The sequence below is a fragment of the Phascolarctos cinereus genome, unplaced genomic scaffold, assembly GCF_003287225.1.
Source record: "Phascolarctos cinereus isolate Bilbo 61053 unplaced genomic scaffold, phaCin_HiC Scaffold_4;HRSCAF=312, whole genome shotgun sequence".
NCBI classification, from domain to species: Eukaryota; Metazoa; Chordata; class Mammalia; order Diprotodontia; family Phascolarctidae; genus Phascolarctos; species Phascolarctos cinereus.
In genome coordinates, this window is record NW_027555847.1 from 669359568 (window position 1) to 669381508 (window position 21941).

The 21941-nt window shown below is 38.4% G+C and overlaps 1 protein-coding gene across 2 annotated transcripts in view; it reads right to left on the reverse strand.

The window, feature by feature from the left end:
* Positions 1–548: 548 nt before the first annotated feature.
* Positions 549–21941, reverse strand: part of AKAP8 (A-kinase anchoring protein 8) — a 60831-nt gene continuing 39438 nt past the window's right edge. For both annotated transcript variants that reach the window (XM_020969382.2, XM_078154039.1), the window contains exons 10-14: positions 5040–5181; positions 4538–4631; positions 3942–4072; positions 2728–2823; positions 549–1302 (exon numbers count right to left, since the gene is read on the reverse strand). In XM_020969382.2, the coding sequence (XP_020825041.1) occupies positions 877–1302; positions 2728–2823; positions 3942–4072; positions 4538–4631; positions 5040–5181 (889 nt within the window). In that variant the 3' untranslated portion in view covers positions 549–876. The remainder of the gene's footprint in view (positions 1303–2727; positions 2824–3941; positions 4073–4537; positions 4632–5039; positions 5182–21941) is intronic.

The following is a 21941-nucleotide window of genomic DNA, read 5'->3' on the forward strand; positions in this document are numbered from 1 at the left end:
GAACAAAGAAAAAGGAAAGTGGTCCATTTGTACCACAATACTTATAGTGGTTCTTTCATAGAAGCCAAAAAACGAAAGTAAAGGAAGGTACCCACCTGTTCAGGATGGCCAAATAAATTGATAGATGAAGGTAATGGAATACTGTTATGCCATAAGAAATGATGAAATAGTTTCAGGATCTCTATGAAAAGATGCAGAGTGAAGGCAACAGAAATGGAACAACAAGACATAAAGAACAACATGGGGGAAAAAAAACCACTTTTAGGACTTTGAAACTGTGAGCAATACAGTGATAAACCCCCAATCCAGAGGAGTGAAGATGAAAACAAGCCACTTAATGATGAACTTAAAGTGCCGCAACATACATGTGTTTTTGGAAATGGCCAATGTGGGGATTTGTTTTGCCTTGGACTATGCATATTTGTTGTGAGGGTTTTTTTTTAAATTTTTTTATTGTTAAATGGGGAGGAAGGGCAGTAGGGCGAGATAGTAAGTGCTTGTAAAAAAGATGATTTTGTAAAAAAGAAATGAACAGTTCAGAAGCTGTATTTAGTGATGAAACTTACTAAGTTTTATTTTTAAATGATGCTTTTCAATTAAAGGTCAAAAGGAGAACTACAGTTTTATTATTTCTTAAGAAATGTACAACTTTGTGCAATCTTCAACCCAAAATAAAAGGATGTAGAAAGCATAGCATAACTAAGCAAATCTACAGAATACACCAGTGAAACAGCCCTGATGGGTCCCTTCTCTTAAATGCCATAATGTCTTCCAGCAACATACTTGAATGTTGCATCCAAAGAAAAAAAATCCACAAATTCTATAACAGTGCCCAATAAATCACCTTCACAGGGGAAAAAATCCCCAAAAAACAACTTATTCTACCACAATCTCATCTTCTGATTCTGCACCAAAGTTTTCTATGTTGGCTTCTTTTTCGTGAGTACTGACCGTTTCCATGCCATTCCTTTCTGGGTTCTGCTCTGTGCTCGGGCTGTTGTCACTGCTGGTTCCTACACATGTATTCCCATTCTCACATGTTGGTTTGCTTATTTCCTCTTCGAGTGGCTGGCTGGAAATATCACCATTTCTAGCCTCCCCAGTATCAACAGTGCTTTGTCCTCTGGTCCTCATTTCACTGTTTTCTTGTGGTGGTACTGCTTCTTCTCCATCGACTGCCCTGACTGCCGAGGCAATAACCTCTGCTAACACTGCTGTAACAACCTCTTCAGCAGTCTCCTCTTTGTCTTCATCTCCTTCGACATCTGGATCCACTATTTCATCTGTGAAGGGATCTTCACCCTTGGTGAATGAACAGAAACAACATCAGTGACCTGCCATAGAAAACAGAACACAAATAACAGCCAGAAATCTAGACCTGCAAAATAATCATGATAGGGCCTAAGCTGTTGGATCTAGTTAGAAAAACTTAGGAGACTTTACCTTCTAAAACATGAACTAGAATAACAAATAGTCTGAGCAAGGTCATATTGCTAAAGCAGTTGAGTTAAATTTAGGGAAAACAAAAGTCTTTTGTAATACAGTTTATAAACATACATCAATTCCTTACAAAAGAAAAAATCAGAACCATCTCTTCTGAGAGATATAACTTAAAAAAAACTGTAAAATAAATAAGTGACCTTAGGAAAAAATCACAAGAACCTATACCTAATGGTTTCATGAATGGATTTATATATCATCCACTTATCTTTAATACTGCATTTGAAAACAAAGGCCAGGACATTATAGAGTATTATAAATAGGGTTAGGGGCTTTTGTACTTAAAATATAGGGGGTAAAACAGATTTTAAAAACACTTTTCCTATGTTTCCTTTCAAATTTAGGACCAGAACATGAAGTTCATCTTTAACTTTCCACCTGAATTATTTCTAAATATATTTAAATTGCTTGAAGGTTCAAATCTGAACCTGACTTGAGTCAATATTTTTGTACATTCTAAGGCATCCACACAAATGTTTCAGTATACTTGGAGGATCGTAAGAATTACTGACAAGAAATGAGGCCATACCATAATAACTGAAAAAGGACAGAAACAAAGACCATCAGATGACATGCTTTTAAAAGTCTTAATTTCTCAAACTTGCACAAACTGGGCTAATCCAGAACTTCATTAAAAAGGCTCTAATCTAAATTTCCCAGTGTGTATTATTTGGCAAGATTGGCATTCTAATGACAATGTGTTCCTTGATCTCTTTTCTACAAGCAACCTCTCTCAAAGCCTGCAACTTCTGAATTCCAAAATTAATGGGAATTTAACTAAATGAACCACTGGGGTACTTTGGAGCTAAGAGATAAGCCACCTACCCAGAATAGTTTGAGAATTTTTAAAAGGATTACCTTAAAAATCACTGGGAAGACACATGAGAGTACTATGCTAGTCTTTATTGTAGCAGAAATTTTCTCAGTTGTTCCTGGGTAAACAGTCGTCAACTTAAAGCACTGTATAACTTTAAATTATTTTTTATTATTATCTTAAACTATGGAATATACAAAAACAGTTAAGTTCTCTCAGAGAATCCCTAAGATCTGGGTGAAGTCACATGTTACCACACTTGTTCACAGCTAAAACCCAGATACATCTTTCTAGAAAATTCAATAATTACCAAATATTGCATCGTGGGCACATCTACATAATGGACAAGCCTGCTCTTTTTCAAAAGCTCTGCTTACCCACTGACATGTCTTCCCCTGCCCCAAACCACAAACCTTGAGGTATTTTTCAAGCATTTTCACTATATGTCTGTTGTTCAAGACACTCTTAGCCACATGTAGGCTTGTCTTCTTGAATTGTTCAGCAGCAAGCTACAGAGGAAGGCAAACAGATTACTTTTGAAAAACTTGCACTGAGGGAAAGGAAATAGATTACAGGCCTGCTGTAAAAGATTTAGGTTACCAAGGTGCTGATTTGCATTGACAGGGGCAATCTCCTCACTGAGAAATCAATATAAGACTGACATCACAAGTCTTGTTTAGACGCAGCTAGATGGCACAGTGGATATATCACTGGGCCTGGAGTCATGAAGATCTGAGTTAAAATCAAGCGTTACACATTTAAGTGTGACCCTGAGAGTAAGTCACTTCACCTCTGCCTCCTCACCTGTAAGAGGGGGATAACTATTATCCTCGCCCCCACCCCCACTTACCTCCCAGGGTTGTTCTGAATAAAAGTGCTAAGCACAGTCCCTGGCACATAGTAAACACTAAATAATGTTGGCTATTATCTAAAAACAAACAAAAAAGAATCATTCTTCTACAGAGGGATTCAAAAGGGCATGGTGATAACAGCACTGTCCTTATAGTCAGAAGATCTGGGTTCAAATTTAACTTAGTTATGCATCCTCAGGTAAGTCGCTTAAACTCTGATGGTCAGGTTTTCCTTGTTTTAAATGGAGGTGAGGGGGAGGGTAGGAAGAGGAAAGTTTTTTTACATATTAAAAGCACTACAGAACTATGAGTATTTATAGGCAACCATCAAGACATGGAGGTTAGAGTTGTTAGGAATTTGTACTATCACGTCTGCAAGCTATAATGCTGGGTGCTGCAAATACAAGGATAAAAGCTAAATATCCCCAACCTTCAAAGAGCATATAGCATGATGCCTTCAGATAAACATATCTTAGCAATTTAAAAGTCAGGTTACATATAACACATTTCAAGAAGATGTTAAGGAATCTCTTTAACTTCACATGAAGAAAATCCTCAATCTCATAAATTTCAACCAAGCCTCAGTAAAATGTCTAACCTCAAATGATAGGGTTAATTTCAACCTTAGAAAAATAAAAGTTCCCTTCCAACACAATCCCTCAAAATGACCACAAGATGTTTTGGTAATGAGAATACCACAAGGATCAAGACTGTCATCAATTTTCTATCTTTTATACTATAACAGCTGATTTCAGAATAGGGCAGGGAGCACTTACACGGCGGTTGTGATTGTGGTCAGCAGAATAAAGGTGCCGCTGAAGAAGATGATGCTGAGCAGGAATTAACATGTCACAAGCCATACAATGCGCAGCTTCAATCCTCTTAAAAAAGTGTTCCTGGCCAATTCCTGTAGATCCAAATGAGGGTTATTTAATCACTGCCCATGTGATTGGAGTTGTTCATTTATAGGGTTCTATGATCATATAAAATTTGTAACCCTTTCACCTTCCACTCAGCTTTCTCCTTAAGCATCCTGATACCATCTAACTAAAGAACATAAGTTAAAATTGTTTTATACATAAAATCAAATATGTGTTCCCTTGGCTTCTCCTTTTGTCCAGAAGGAATAATTATAAATTCTGAAAAGATCTTTGGAAAATAATAAATTCTCTCCATAGTTGTCTGTGTGGATGTTTTTCTTCTGCTTAACAATAAATACTGACTATAAATAATCAGAGCTCTCGGCTCACTTTTTAGCCTTCTATTCTCACTGCATTTATGTTCAGGCTGACACAAATTTCTGAGAGTGCTACATGCTATGACATATATGTGGATCTTCTAGCTCCTCTCTCACTAACGCCTCTTAGCTCACCTTGGAAAGGATCTGGTCTCTGCTTTACACTTTCCTTCTCAGCCAGCTCCTGACGACGCTTTTCTATTTTCTTATTCCTGTTCACAATGTACTCCTAAAAAGGTTGAAGGACAACATAAAGGGGAAGAGGGCAATTTATACACAAAAGCAGCTTCAAGATGGCTTTTCACCTTCTTTATGTCCAGCAGCTTGGTGAAGCCTATAGACCCTTTCTCACAATCACATTTGTAAATGAGTAAAATAATACACAGAGGATTTAAAAAAACAACACAATTATGTTGAAACATAGTTATCAGAATATTAAAAACAACACCACCACCAAGTTGGAAGATGTCAGGTTAAAACCTTGACTTAAATATTTGCATTAAATATGCATTGTTGATTCCTTTAAGAAGCGTCTTGACACCTGTATTAAAGATGGGCAGGTTTTGTTCCTTCAGATCATTTGGGCTACTTGCATCAACAACTGTCAGAAGATCCTCTGCCCTATGTTATACCTCACCTGTAAAAACTCCACTGTCTTGTCAGGCAGCTTAGTGCCAATGAAACGAAGTGTATCTTTATGGAACTTGCTCTGTAGGTGCTTATGGATTTCTTCATCTTTAAAACTACGGAACTTGCATATAGAACAGGCAAACTGAATCCTAAAAGAGAATGAAGAAATATTAAGCACAGCAGTAAGCCAACAACTAAGTCTTCTTCCTATACTGGCAATACTATACCTATACTGGTGAATGTATTAGGGCTAAAAGAGATGAAGAACCTATGAAGATCCTGGGTAGTTTTCAGGGGATAAAAGACCACATTATGAACACCTCTACTAGCTATAATACAAGCACACTTTTACATAGCCATTGAAGCTGCTTGGGACTATGGATGGTGTCTTACTTCATTTTTCTACCCCCCATAGCATCTAACTTAGACAAATTTCTTGAACCAAAATATTTCCTCAGTTTGGGTGCATAAACAACAAAATGACCTAGGTAAAGAGGGAGAAGAAGAAAATGACTTCTAACCCCTCTGTTGATGGGTTGCCATACTGACACTTCTTTACCTTAGTTTCTCACTTCTAGCAAATGGGATAAAAAACATCACATTGAGAATTATGAAGATTAATAAAGCATTATGACAATCTAGTAATCCCTTGGCATCAGCAAGTTGCTTATTCCAACTCTGGTGCTACTGAAAACTAGTGGAGAAAGTCATTACATTTTTTTTAATAGATCCATCACAAGTTCAAGTAATTTTTCAACTCAGCTGGACAAGGATTCTTCTATTCTTCCCTATCACACTTATTTCAACTGCTCCAAACCTCCACTTCAGCCCCCAAACACCACCTATCTCTACTCTTTACAAGAGCTTATTACTTACTGAGAAAATTATGACCTTAGCTTACCTACTCAATATGTCAAAAACATTCCTCATCAGCAGCTATCCTCTCTACTCCTTTGTTCTAGCCTCCAAGCAAGAGGACGTTTATCTAGCCAAGGCCAACCATCTATTGTACTCTCTAAGAAAGCCTATGCCAATCATTCTTTCTTGTTATTTCCTCTTCAGTCTTCTACTAGTTCCTTTCCTCATTACCTATAAACATGACTAAGTCTCCCTTACTCTTAGAAGACCTTCACTCTACCCTGGCACACCCTCAACTGAGCATCCTAGAGCCCCTCCATTTCAATCTCTGGAATCTCCTTTCAATACTTAAACTTCCCTTCATCTTACACATATTTCTCTTGTGCTCCTTCCATCTTCTAGCATTCAAGAAAACCCGCTTCCCAGAACACAATGTATTGCTGGCCATCCTTTTTCTATAGTGGTTACACTTTATTTTATATATTTATTTTTATGTATCAGTCAAGAACTATTAAATACCTGGTTATGTGTTGGGTTTTACATCAGGTACCTGGGATACAAAGACAAAACAAAAACAGCAGCCAATAACCTCAAAAAACTTATATTATATTTGGTAAAGTACCACATACATACATGAGTGTTCAGAAAATAAATACAAAAGAGGACTTCCAGATCACAACACCAACAAGATGGAGGACTAGACATTTTCTCCAATCCTCATGATCTCTCAATCCTCTCCAAAATAGAAATTGTGTGCAAGAGATAAAGCAAATTCAGCTGTCTCCATAGACTAGGATATCAAGAAACCAAATGAAGTAACAATTCAATGAACTAACAGCAAAGAAGACTATTTGCCAGCCACTACTGTGCTCAATCAAAACCCCTCTCTACCCAGCCACCATGCTTTCAGCAGCAGGGCTACATAAGTCAACCTGAAGGTTTGTCAGAGTAATCAACTCTACACACCACCCCTCTCCAAGGCAACAGAAACCCAAAGAGCAGAAGCCTGCTCAGGCCCTGATGGCAAGTGCTCTTGTGCCACAACAGAGCTCAGCTAGAACTGAAGAACAGAAAAAAGTAGGGCAGGACACATGTCTAATTGGTTGTGTGGCACTCCACTAAGGCAGAGAGAAAATAGCCCAACATCCAGCTGGGCCCAGTTCTGTTATCCCAGAAATCATTTAGGGTAGAAACCAAGGAAGGCTGAGAGATCTTTAAGGTCCAGTCCCCAGAGAAACTTCTAAACAAAGAAAATGAAGTGCCAATTGAAAGAATAGATTGTCTCCAAGGGGGAAAAAAAACCCTATGCTGCAAACTTCAACACATGCCATGGCTAAATTTAACAATTCTGCTAACAAATTCAACAAGTGACCTTCAAATACAAAGGAAAAGAAATTCAAATAACCTAAGACTATTGTGCACCCACCAAAAACGTCAAAAGGAAACGAAATGCATTCCAAAGCTCAGAGGAGCCCAAGATGCAAACCAAGGTGACCTACACTTCAAGTGTGAATCTAACCATTAATGGAAAAAAAAGAAAAAAAAAGAGGAATGTTTACTAAAGAGGCATTCAAAACATTCCCAGACAGAAAACCAAACCTGAAGAAACATCTTGTTTCTCAAATATAGATATATAAGAAGAAACAAATACAGCAACAAGCAACAACCTAAGAGATCATTAAGATTAGAATATTTTTTTTTCAAAATGAACACAAGGATGAAAGCCAAGTCCAAAGAAGTGATGGTGGAGAAAGAGGCCTGAAAAATCATGAACTAAATCTCACAAGTTCCCACATACAAATAAATCAATAGCGCTTTTGTTTTGTTTTGTTAAGTAAAAAGGTGGAGGGAGGGAAGGAAGATAAAGGGAAATATGTCATGTACCCAAAGGCTAACAATGAATAAAAAATAACTCCTGTAGTCTCTCAGGAAGACAGTATAAAAAGAAAAGGTGAGGAAGCAAACGGAGGGATAGAAAAAGGGAGAAAGTACAGAAATCTTGTTTCAGTGGTGGTGGTAGGGGCAGCACTGAAGAATGACAGTTATTCGGGGGCAGCTAGGTGGCGCAGTGGGTGGAGCACCAGCCCTGAAGTCAGGAGGACCTGAGTTCAAATCCGGCCTCAGACCAAACACTTGACATTTACTAGCTGTGTGACTCTGGGCAAGTCACTTAACTCTAATTGCCTAATTAAAAAACAAAAAAGAATGATAGTTATTTCTACGAGTGAGGCACAAAAGAAAAAAGGTGGCTGGGGAACAAGATCTAGAAGGCAATAATACATAAACTGTTTATTTGTTTGTTTTTAGGCAATTGGGGTTAAGTGACTTGCCCAGGGTCACACAGCTAGTAAGTGTCAAGTGTTTGGTCTGAGGCCAGATTTGAACTCAGGTCCTCCTGACTTCAGGGCCGGTGCTCTATCCAGTGTGCCACCTAGCTGCCCCTAATACATAAACTGTTTAGAAGGAACTCAAAACAGCTACCTTAGGAGCTTTAATTCCATGAGGAACACAGATACTAAGGAAGGATTAAATAAGTATAAGGGCCATGAATCAAAGAATAAAAGTCTAGAATGGACAGAAAGGGGAGAGAAATAATAAACAGAATGAAAGAAATCCTTTTTAGTAAAAGGCACAGAAACTCAAATTTAAAAACCTAACAAAAGAAGTTTAATGTGGGATAAGGAAATGTGAAGGCGAAAGAAAGAAGGCCAGTAAGAAAAGAGTTATCTTAAAGACTGGAATTAAAATAACTGAAGAGACACTGTACCATGTTTATATAAAAGGGGGAAAAAATCCTAATTTAGAAAAAAAATTTTAGAGACAAATGGAGGAAAATATAGACCTAACTCACATATCTTTAAGTGTTAATGGATTAAACAACCCAAGAAAATGAAAAAGAGTGATAGACTGGGTAATAAAACAAAATCCCCAAATCTGCTGCTTTTAAGAAACCTTTAAAAAATAGACAAAATAGAAATTAAGGCCTGGGAAAAAGTTTACTATGAATCAAAGAAGAAGAAGAAACAGGAATTGCAAAAATCATACTATCAAACAAAGCAAAAACAAACAGGCAGTTGCATAGCAGACAAATTGCAGAGGAGAGAGATTGAAGACAGGGAGAGAAATTAAAAGCCCATTGCAATAGGCCTGATGAGAAGTGATATGGGCCTAAACGAGGGTAGTTGTGAGTAGACAGAGGACAGATGTGAAAGATGTTAGGGGGGTAGGGTTGACAAAACTTATGTGTGAGGGGGGAAAACTGCCTGGCACTACTCCTGATCTTTCCTATCAAGCCCTGAGTCAAAGCTCGGCCAAGTGCCTGACTATACATGAAAATACGCATGCCCATGGGTGTGTGTGTGTGTGTGTGTGTGTGTGTGTTGTGTGCATGCGCATGTATGCATGCGTGCCTGCACACCTGCACACACACACTGAGGTCCCAGACCCTCAACATCACAGAAAGTTTCTCTTGCCTTCTGAGCCAAAACCAGGGGAGGTCACAACCTGATCCACTGTTGCTCTGGGCCACAACTTTATTCACCTCTTGGATGTCATGTAGACAACACCTCTTCCATCTCTCTCTACCTCCCCAAATGACCTTATCTGGGACAAACAAGGCACTCTGATCTCCTGTCTGGGTTTCCTTTACCTCTATGTCAGGCCTGCACAACTTAACGGTCCTTGGGCCACTTGCTCCACACCAAAGGATTTCAGGCAGCCTGCAGAAAAATGTAGAGGAAAACATCCTTTGTATGTAGAGGAAATCCTTTGGCGGCTGAAAGTAGTGCAGGCTTGCTCTATGTGCTCAAGTTGTTAGGCATGCCACACTGGGTCTTCACAGAACACATCTGTTTGCTACGAGGCCAAAGCAAGGGCTTTGAACAATCTAATCTCATGCCTCCCTCAATGAACTTCTTTCCAACCCCTGATGCTGTGCATAGACTATCACTGCAAAATGGCATGCAAATCCCTTATACTGACACTCCATTTGAGTGATTCAGAATCCATGGCTGTCAATATACAAACTTTAATCCCCATGCTCAACTGGCTGCTCCTTGACTCTAAAACCCCTCTCATCTATACCTCAACCCATTCCAGATTAGCACTTCCCTTTATTTCTGCCCTCTGAAACTCCTGCTCTAAGAACAGACTTTCTTTCATCTTAAATGTCTTTCTTTCCCCTTCCATCTTCTGACTCTCACTCAGACATGGCACCTCCTAACCACAGCATTTCCCTATTTGCGATTTCTTTTCTTTCATATCCCCCAAATCAGACAGTGGTGGAAGAGCTAAACTACTCTCTACCACCATTTCTGTCCACTCTGCCAGCACAACCACCTTCACGTTAATCAATTTCTCCTCATTTGAAGTTAACATTATCCAAATTCAGAACCTCAAGGTTGTGTATAGCAAGCCCTCAGAACATTCTTTGTTCTTCAGTGATTTAGGTATCTGGTTTGCAGTCTCTCTCTTCCTCATCTCCTTACTTTATACTTAGGGGAATTTAACATACAAATTGATAGCTCCTCAGAAATCCTGATGTACTCCATTCCCATGATGTATTCTTCCACTCCAGATAGAGATGGTCACACCCTTGACCTTGTTATCACCCACAAATGTTCCATTTCTGAGGTCAGGAACTTTGAAACTCCCTTATCTGATCATGCTTTTATCACTCCATCCTTACCTATTGCTTACAATCCTTAACCCTGTTCACATGTTCACTATGACCTCCATTCCTTTGCACCAGAGTTCTTTCCCAGACCAACACTGCTGCACTGACCATACTCTTGTCTGTTCCCTATATTGACCTCTTGGTGAACCAACTCAACTTTACACTGTCCTCCATCCTCTTTTGCTCCTATTTACATACTGTTGAAAAGCTAAAAGAAATAACTGACTGAACCTACTAACATTTTGTTATCTAATTTTAACTAGGCCCTAATTTCTACAAGTAAAATATTCTAATCCTCTCTTATTTATTTTCTATCCTTTCTGCAGCAACTGTTCCACAGCTTCTGGTCTCTCTTCAAGTCTCTCTCAAGTCTCCCACAGTATCCCCTCCTGATAACCTTTAAGCTAAGGGCTTTATCTCATACGTCACAGAAAAAGCTAACCACTTGCCCAAAGCTGCTCCTCATCTCACTCACTCAGACATCTCTCCACTATCTCCTTCACTCTGGTCTCAGATGAAGAAGTGGCCCTTCTCCTTACCAAGGCAAAAGTGTGTAAATGTGCCCTTGATTCCTACAATCTTCTAATCTCTTGCAAATTATCCCCACTCTCACCCTGCATTATTCTTATCTGTGACTATTTCCTGAACCTTCATCCCTTTCATGGCTAAACTGCCTGAGGAAGAAGTCTTCATGTACTCCTATCACTATCTCTCCTCTCACCAGTCTCAACCCTCAAAAGTCGTGTTTCAGACCACATTGTTTAACTGAAACTGCCCAGTCACCAATCATCTCTCAAACGCTGTATCTGCTGGCTTTGTCTCAATTCTAATCCTCCTTGGCTTCTCTGCATGTGACACTTACTGCTTCCTTCTGGATGGTCTCTCTTTTATAGGTTTTGATCACACTGCTCTCTCCTGATTTTCATCAGTCAGATCCTTCTCAGTCTCCTTGGTTGGACTCTCATCCAGAACACATCTAAAACTACATCCTGCATTCCTTTCTTTTTTCCCTTTCAATCAGGAGTTCCTCACTTTTTCTTTGTTTGATGGACTGCTTTGGCAGTCAGGTGAAGCCTTGAAACCTTTCTCAGAATAATATTTTTAAATGCATAAAATATGAAGAATTACAAAGGAAAGCACCTATACAGAAAAGCAGTTATCAAAAAGTTTACATACCTCAGGTTATGAATCCTTCATCTATACTATCTCATTTGGTGATTTCATAAGCTCCTATGAGTTTAATTATCATCTCTGTGAAAACCATTTATAGATCTACAGGTCTACTAGCTTCCATCCTGAGATACAGTCATACACCTCCAACAGCATAGACATCTCAAAATATTCAGTAGACATTTCAAATTTAACATGTCCAAAACCGAACACATCTTCCTTCTCAAATTCTCCTTCCTTAGAACTTCCCTAATGCCGTTAAGAACACCACCATCCTCCAAATCACTGATAATCAGGACCTTGGCCTCATCTTCCACTATTCATTCACATTCAACCCAAATTCAATCAACTGCCAAATCTTGTTTCTATCTTCACATCATTACAAACATACATCCTTTCTCTCCACTCATACAGCTACAACCTTTAGGGCCTCATTACTTCTTGAATGGACTACTGCAATAGCCTAATTAGTATCCCTGCCTCAACCTTCTCCATTCCATTTACCCTCTACTCAGCTTCCAAAGTGATTTTTCCAGTGTGTAAATGTGACCTTATCACCTCAAGTCCTCTTTTCTTTAAATATTAAATTCTAATTTCTTAAAAATAACATGTAAATATAATGTTTAAATTACATTTTTAAAAATGTTGAGTTCCTAAATTCTTTCCTTCCTTTCAGTCCCTTGCTGAGATGGCAAGCAGTTAAGATATAGTTTATACATATCACAGAAAACATTTCCACATATAGTAGAAGAACAGAGAGACCAAAAAACTGAAGTAAAAAAAAAAGTATGCTTTGATCTATGTTCAGATTCCATCAGTTCTTTCTCTGGAGGTGGATGGCTTTTTTCATCGTAAGTTCTTCAGAACCATCTTAGATCATAGTATTACTGAAAATAGCTAAATCATTTACACCAGATCACTGAATTGCTGTAACTAAGTACAATTATTTCCTGGTTCTGCTCATTTCACTTTGTATCAATTCCATGTAGATCTTTCCAGATTTTTCTGAAAGCATCCTAGTTGTCATTTCTTATAGCACAACACTATTCCATCACAATCCTATACTACAACTTTTTCAGCCTTTCCCCAAATGATGGGCACCCCTCCATTTCCACTACTTTGCCGCCACAAAAAGAGCTGCTACAAATATTTTTCAACAAATTGGTCCTTTTCCCTTTTCTTCGATTTCTTTGGGATACACATCTGATAGTGGTATAGCTGGGTCAAAGGCCATGCACTTTTACAGTCCTTTGGGCATAATCCCAAATGACTGGATCAGTTCATAACACCACGAACAGTGAGTGTATCAGCATTTCAGTTTTTCCACACCCTTCCAACATTTGTTATTTTCCTTTTTTGTCATATTAGCCAATCTGACAGGTAAGGGGTGGTACCTCAGAGTTATTTTAATACGCATTTCTCTAATCAATAATGACTTAGAATGTTTTTGTATGACTATGGGTAGCTTTGATTTCTTCACCTGAAAACTGCCTCGTTACATCCTTTGACTATTTATCAACTGGGGAATGACTTGTAGCTTTATAAATCTGACTCAGTTCTCTATATATTTGAGATATGAGGCCTTTATCAAAGACATAGGCTACAAACCTCCCCTTCCCCCTTCTGTTTTCCCTTTAATCTTGGTTGCATTTTGTTTGTGCAAAACTTTAACTCGATGTAATCAAAATTATCCATTTTGCATCCTATAATGCTCACTAACTCTTGCTTGGTGATAAATGCTTCCCTTATCCATAGATGGATGTGATAAGTAAAATATTTCATGCTTCCCTAATTTACTTTATGTCTATATCTTGTACCCATTTTGAACTTATCTTGATATATACAGTATAAGTTGGTCTATACCTAGTTTCTACCAAACTGCCTTCCAGTTTTCCCAGTAGTTTTTGAGTTTATGTACCAGCTCTATAAAATATTTGGTAGTTTGGTATAGCACCAAACAAGTAAATTAACTTAGGTAGCACTGTCATTTTTATATTGGCTTGACCTAGCCACAAGCAATATTTGTCCAACTGTTCAGATATTACTTTTTGTGAGAAGTGTTTTACAATCAAGTTGATGTGGTTCTTGGCTTTGCCTGGCAGGTATTCTCCCATGTATTTTATAGTCTAGTTATTTTAAATGGAATTTCTATCTTTCTCTTGCTGCTGGGCTTTCTTGGTAATATACAGAAATGCTGATGATTTACATGGGTTTATTTTATATCCTGAAACTTTCCTAAAGTGGTTATTTCAACCAGTTTTTTGGATATTTTTTAGGATTCTCTAAGTATACCATCATATCATAACTGCAAAGAGTGATAGCTTTTTTTCCTCATTGCCTATTCAAATTCCTTCAATTTCTTAGCTAACATTTCTAATATAATACTGAATAAAAGTTGTGGTTATGGGCATCTTTGTTTCCCTCCTGATCTTACTGGGAAGGCTTCTAGCTTATCTCCATTACAGACACTTGCTAATGGTTTTCAGTATTACTTATCCATTTACTCCTATGTTCTCTGGTATTTCAATAGGAACAAGTGTTGCATTTTGTCAAAAGCTTTTCTTGCATCTATTGAGATAATCATATGATTTTTGTTGGGTTTTGTTGTTGATATAGTCACTTACATTAATAGTTTTCCTAACACTGAAGGAGCCCCGCATTCCTGTTATAAATCCCACCTGGTCATAGTGTAGGATCTTTGTAATATATTGGTATAATATTCATGGTTGTATTTTATTTAAAAATTTATAACAGTATTCCCTAGGGAAACTGTTCTATACTTTTCTTTCTCTGTTTTTGCTTCTTCTGGTTCAGGTATCAGTACCATATGTGTGTCACAAAAGGATCTTGGTAGGACTTCTTTGCCTAATTTTCTAAATAGTTTATATAGCACTGGAATTAATTGTTCTTTAAACGTCTGGTAAAAATCTCTTGTGAATTCATCTGGTCCTCGGGATTTTTTCTTAGGGAGCTCATTGATGGCTTGTTCAATTTCTTTTTCTAATATAGGATTATTTAAGTATTCTATTTCCTCTTCTGTTAATCCATTTCACTTACATTCTTAGGTTTATTGGCATATAGTCAAAACAGCTCCTAATATGTACTTTAATTTCACCTTCATTGGTAAATTCACTTTTTTCATTTTTGATACTGGTAATTGGTTCTTTTTTTTTATGCTGTAACACTTGGAACATACATGTTTAGTACTGATATTACTTCATCGTCTATGGTGCCTTTTAGCAAAGTGTAGTTTCCCTTCTTATTAGATCTATTTTTGAAACTTTTGTTATGTCTGAGATCATGATTGCTACTCCTGCTATTTTTACTTCAGTTGAAGCATATTCTGCTCTAGTCTCTTACCTCTCCTCTGTGTGCCTCTCTCTGCTTCAAGTGTGTTTCTTGTGAATAACATATTGTCAGATTCTGGTTTTAAATTCACTTTGCTATCTGTTTGTTTCATGAGTGAGTTCATTCTATTCACATATATAATTACTGTGTGTTTCTATACATCTTATTTTTTCCCTATTTATCTTTCTCTCTCTTTCTTTCCACTGTGTTCCTCCTCAGGTGTTTTACTTTTGTCTATCCCTTCCCCCAATCTGCCTCCCTTCTACTGGTCCCCCTCTTCTGTTTTCCCCTTCTCCTCCTACTTCTCTGTAGGGCAAGATAGATTTCTGTACTCAGCTGAGTGTCTGTTATTCTCTTTGAGCCAACGCCAATGAGTAAGATTCAAGTGTTGTCCACCCCCTATATTTCTCACCATTGTAAAAGCTTGTACCTCTTTTATGAGGTAATTTTCCTCGTTTGTCCTCTCCCTTTCTCCTTCTCCCAATGCATCCCTCTTTCTCACCGCTTAATTTTTTTTAGTTATCATTCCACCATTGTGAACTCATACCCATACCCTCTATGTATACTCTTTCTAACTGCCCTAATAATGATAAAGTTCTTAAGAGGTACAAATATCATCTTTCCATGCAGGAACGAATGTAAAGTTTAACTTTTTTGAATCTCTTATGATTTTGCTTTCCTGTTTACCTTTTTATGCTTCTTGAGTCTTGTATTTTAAAGTCATATTTTATATTTCAGTTCTGGTCTTTTCATCAGGAATACTTGAAAGTCCTCTATTAAATTAAACAGCAATTTTTGCCCTCAAGGATTACACTTAGTTTTGCTGGGTAGGTGATTCTTGACCCATCAACGTAGAAGCTGCTAAATCTCGTGGCAGTGCATGTCAATCTCATGCCAGTGTTTTTGACAACTTTCTAAATCAGGGGTGTGGAACCTATGGCCTTCTAGGTTCTTGGGGACAGCCTTTTGACTGTCCAAGTTTTATAAAACAAATCCTTTTATTAAGGGGATTTGTTCTATGAAGTTTGGATTCAGTCAAAGGGCCACGCTTGAGGATCTAGAGGGCCACATGTGGCCTCAAGGCCTGAGGTCCCCCACCCCTGTAAATTGTCTTCAGATAAAAAATTGTTTCACCCTGACCTTTTGTTGACTGCCATTCCAGATTTCATTTTCAGGCATTATTTTAAAGTTATTTAGAATGAAATTTGGGAGACTTAGGTCCAGCTCCCTGCCATTTCACCCCTCACTCTCTCAATAAACTGCAGGGGCTCCCTATAACCTACAGAATACATGTGTGTATATGTATGTATGTACACACATACATGTCTTTTGTTTGGCATTTAAAGTTCTTCATAACATAACATGGCCCCTTCCTCCTTTTCCAGTGTTTTTATACTTTATTGTCCCCTGACCCTGCTCCAATTCAGATCCATTGGCCTGCTTGAAGTTCCTCTAATATGTCACTCCATAATCTGACTCTGCCTTTGCAATGGCTACTCCTCATGCTTGGGAATGCTCTGCCCCCTCACTTCCGCCTGTTAGTTTCTGACTTCCTCTAAGCTTCAGCTCAAATCCCGAGCTTTCTTAGTCCCTTTAGCTGTTAATGCCTTCCTCTTTCAATTACAGTCACCTATTCTGTATTAATTTTTTATGTACCTATTTACATGTTCCCTTCCCCATTAGAATGTGAACCCCCTGGTGTCAGTGACTTTTTGCCTTTCTTTGCAGCTCCAGTGCTTAGCAGAGTGCTCTGGCACACAATAAGGGTTTAATAAATGCTTCTTGATTGACTGGATAGAGTTCCACAGAGAAAGGCCTTTTGTTTCCCTTTCAGGACAGGAGTGATTTCACCACAAAACTGGTTCCCTGGTACCATCTACGTCTTAGAATTTGGACATACCCCATCCACAGTAGAGAAAAACAATTTGCCCTGTTCCATTTGCAAAGCCAACCACAGCATGAAATAAGATGTACTGCTCTGTTTGTAAGGCTGGCCATAAACAAAAGCAATCTGTTTTTCTTAAAGAGTATAAAATCTTGCTAAATGTCCAGTTGGGAGTGGAGGATTGCTCCATCTGATTCCCTGGAGTTACCTATTCCTTAATAAATATGACTCTGATCTACACCCTAAAAATGTCATCTGTGCTTCTCACTCTGACACTTGGTAATTGCTTGAACATGTATATTGCATTTATATTCACATGTGTATACTGTTGCACATGTCATCTCCCCCAGTAGAAGATGATCTTCTTGAGGGCAGGGACTGTTTGATTTTTTTCTTTGTATCTCCAGTGACCAATGGAGTACCTTGAGTAAAGTAGCATGTTGACTTATCCTATAACTTTCTTCCCTTTCAATAAAAAAACTCTGAATAAGAATTGATTATACTCATTGCTTCTACTTTTTTTCTTACTGTTCCCTTTCTTTCCCTTTACATCTGTCCCAGCTAAATTCCTAACCCTGATATTCCATACCCTGCCTCCAAGCCTTCTCACATGCCACCATCTTCCATGCCTGGAAGGTATTACATCTCATATCTATGTCTCAGAATCTCCATGTTCTTTTAAGGCTCAAATGCTATTTTCTCATCCAGATCAAACTAACTTGTATTTATTTGTGTGTGCAAATACTATCACATAGAAGAATTTAAATGTCTAGAACATTTTTTTATCTTTGTCTTTGTATACCCAGTGCCTAACAGTGTTTACACAAAGCAAGATCTCAATAAATGTTAGCTGAACTGAAAAGAAATAGCACAAAGAAATAATAACCATCCAAGGAAACAATGACATGAGGAAAGCAGCATGGTGGGAAGGCATGAGCATTAGATTTGGAGTCAAAAGGACTAGGTTTTAATTTCAAGTACTATTACTTGGTACTTGTGTGACCTTGAGCAAGTCTCTTAACCTCCCTGGACCTCAGTTTCCTCATCTGTAAAAGAAAGGAGTTACACTAGATGATCTGTGCTATGAGCCATATTCGGTAGTTTTATAGATAGCTCCTTAGCTTTCTTGTCATGGAGCAGTTATTAGAGGTTTAAGTTTGTAGGAACTTACTATGAGAGTGAAATGGAATTCCTCTTTGCTCTGTTATCATTACCTGGATATTGTGCTGAGATTGAAATAATTTCAGCCCTGATTTGGAGAGGCTGCATTCCAATATGTTACAACAACAGAAGCCCAGCAACCTCAAATTTATTTGGTGTTTATTGGTTTGGTTTTTTTTTGGCAAATAAATACGAAGCTTCATGCCTTCTAAAGTTGCTTTCCAGAATGAGTGAACCAGTTCCCCAGGTACTTCAGCTTCAGCAAAGGCTTTTTAGTGCTCATAAAGACCATGGGAATCCTCTCTTAATTCCAAATAAGAGCCAGAAAAGAGTTCAAATGGACAGTCCAAAAATAACAAAGAAAGAGGAAAAAGACCCAAATGTACAAAAATATTTATAGCAGCTGTTTTGTGGTGGCAAAGAATTGGAAACTTGGGAGGGCCCATCCATTGGTGAATGGCTGAACAAATTATGTTATGGGAATGTGATGGAATTGTGATGTAAGAAATGATGAAGGGGATGGTTTCAGAAAAACCTGGGAAGATTTATGAAGGGTAAAAGTGAGCAGAACCAGAACATTTTATATAATTACAATAGTAAAGACAAATAACTTTGAAAGAGTTAACAATTCTGATGAATGCAAATCAGCAAGCATAATTCCAGAGGATTAATGGTGAAATATGGTATTCACTTCCCGAGAGAGAGGTGATAACTTAGGATTAAGAGAAGACAAATTTTTTTATGACCAATGTAGAAATTTGTGTCACTTTACTATGCATGTTTGTCGTTCTTTCTTTTCTATTTAGGGGGTGGTGACAGGGTGAGAAGAGGTCAGAGGGGGGAAAAATGTGGATTTTCATTAATTAACTTTTAAAAACTAATGGCTTATAAATTTTCTGGGAGTCCCATGGCTAAGAGAGACCAACATGATGAACTTGAGAAATTAATTTTTTTCTCTGTGTATCTTCATTTGAATATGTATCATTTTCTTGGAATGATTTCTGTTTGAGATCTGCAGTTACTTACAAGTTATTATCTCAGTCTAAGAATTTTCCTTCCTAAAAAGGAAAGGAGGCACTAAAACATGTTTCTGGTCTAGTCTACTTTCTCTGGAGCACATAAAATACATCCATTTGAGACACTGTTTTGTATAAAATTTGAATTTTAATGAGTTTACAGAAAACTTTAAAGGCTATTATTTTGAGTGAATACATTCCACACTCACAATAATCTTCCTAGCTACAGTTGGCTCTTCTACCAAGAACTCTGAGACTGCTGGACTGTCTAGCTAGGTCTCACCATCAGAATAATCAGCCGCTGTGGAAAGAGCAACATCTACTAGGACCACAGGCATTTAGGCTGGGCCAGTTTTCCCCTAAAAGGCAAGGAAGCCTGAGGTTCCAACTGGTGCACAGAACCAGGGTTTAAGCCAATGATATGGCCTGTCAATTGTGGCAGCACATAAAAAGTCCAGCCCAGGGGGACTTACTGCCTCTTCTTTTTAATAGCAGTCATATTGCTTTGAACTCAACACACCTCTCTGACCAACCACATTTCTGGACGGGGACAAGGGGGACTGCATCTCTCTGAACTAGCGCAGCTTCCTCCCCTTTTCATGTTTTGTTAAATGTTAGATGGTTTATCAAAGTTTCGTTTCATTCTAATACCAAGCCTAAATTACAGGATAGGCTCAAATCAGGCCTGGCCCAAAACATCTCCATAAGTACTACTTCCACAGGGCAGATGCCTGGAAAAAGCCACTTGCTTTTCCATCCTCAAACAACCCACCAGGAGAAAGATCCTGGAACAAGATGAGCAAAATTATGGACTTCAGCATCCTATCCCCTCACATAGTCCTAGGTGCTTTCCAAATTCTGTACTGGATGTCACCTCTACAAGAAAGGGAAGCAGTGATGTCATCAAGAATAACCTTTTTGGACCTCAGTCTAGGGAGGAAAGAATGTTATCTGCCAGTTCATAATGCATGTGCTGAGCAACTTACCAACCAAAGGCCTCCTCTAACACCTAACCATGCCGCAAAGGCCCTCATAACAACATCACTACTGCTATTTCAGATTGCTGCCCTACTCTAAGGCTGAAGAAACATTTCCCTCACCATAACTCTACAGGGTATGCACTACAACAACTATTATTTCCTTTTAAAATAGAAGAAACTGAGGTCCTAGAGGTAAAAGGTAGTGCAAAGGAGAGAACTCTGAAGAGTCAGGAAGATTTGAATTTGAATCGTCTGAAACTTACCTAGCTAAGTGACACTGAACAAGTCACCTGACCTGTTTGCCTCAGTTTTCTCATTTGTAAAATAGGGATAATAATAGCACCTATCTCCTGAAAAGTTTGTGAGGACTAAATGAGATACCACACGAAATATATTTTACACATTTTCAAGTGCTATGTACATACGCTAGTTATTGAAATGCTTTACCTAGGATGACACAGTTGGCTATTCTATGTCAGAGGTCAGATCCAAATTACAGTCTCCTGAAATCCTACATTACTCTGATTTAAATGGCCTCTCTAAGCCTTTAATAGAGTACAACAGACCCAGTAAGATAATGCCTCAACCAAGTGAAGACTTGCCTAGCTAAGTGTGGAGAATGCAATCTGCCAGTAAAGAAAGTACAATGGATAACATCAGGGGATGGAGGGGCGCACATTGCTGGAATGAATCATTTTAGACATGGAAGCTGAAGAAGTCTATGGAAAAACATTTGGGCAGTGTACTGAGGAACCCATAGGCTTCTCTCAATTTCCCAATGGAACTGAGAAAATTTAAATTGGGGCAATGTCTCACTGTTGCCATTAAAATGAGATCCCCTGAAGTTTTCTTTATATGCTAATCAAACAACCCTTTTCTTGTCCCCAGCACTACTGAAAAACATAAGAGAGGAAATGCTCTCATCAAATGCATGGAAGTAAAAAAGCATTTCAATGTTTATTCTTCCAGGAAAATCAGTAGCTCTCTTTAAAGTTAAGAGAGATTGTGATTCTCTTAGAAACAACTGAACTCAGTAACTCAGACCTCCTTATTTGACAACCACTTGAAAAACCATTAAGCAGTATAGTAGAAATTATGTTTACAATATCTTGATCACACAACAAAAAAGCGAATCAGATCAGTGCTACGTATATACAAGATATAATACAGAGACACAGAAGGCAAACTCAGACTAAAGGCATTTGCAACTGGGGATAGCAGCGAAAACCTGCATAAGGTGGATTTGAGCCAACTCCTAAAGAATTCCAGAGGAACTAAAAGATGGTAAGGGAGAAGGAAAAGGATTTTAGGCATAGGGGACAGCCAACACAAAGGAACAGAGGCAGGAAATGGAGCTCAGTGCGTGAGGAACAGAAAGTCAGCCAGTACAGCTGGTATAATGAATGGAGAGGAAGAAAATGTAAGAACACTAGAATGGTAGGGGCTAATAAGGAGCCACTGGAATTTATGGAATAGGTGAGCGACATGGTCAAACTTGCTTTAGGAAGATTAATTCGACAGCTAAACAGAGTATGGACTGGAGTATGGACAGACCTGAGGCAGGCAGTCACCAGCAGGCTATTCTAATAGTTCAGGCAAGAGGTGATGAGGGCCTGTGCCAGAGTGATGGCAGTGTCAAAGGAGAGAAGAAGGCCTCTAGGAGAGATGTTATGAAGAAAGGAGAAGACCTTACAACAGATCAGATAAGTGAAATAAGTATTCTTGAGGATTTGGAAATAAGACCCTGGGAGACTGTAAGGACAGTGGTAATCTGGACAACTATAGCAAAGTTGGAAAGAGGAGAGTGTTTTGACCA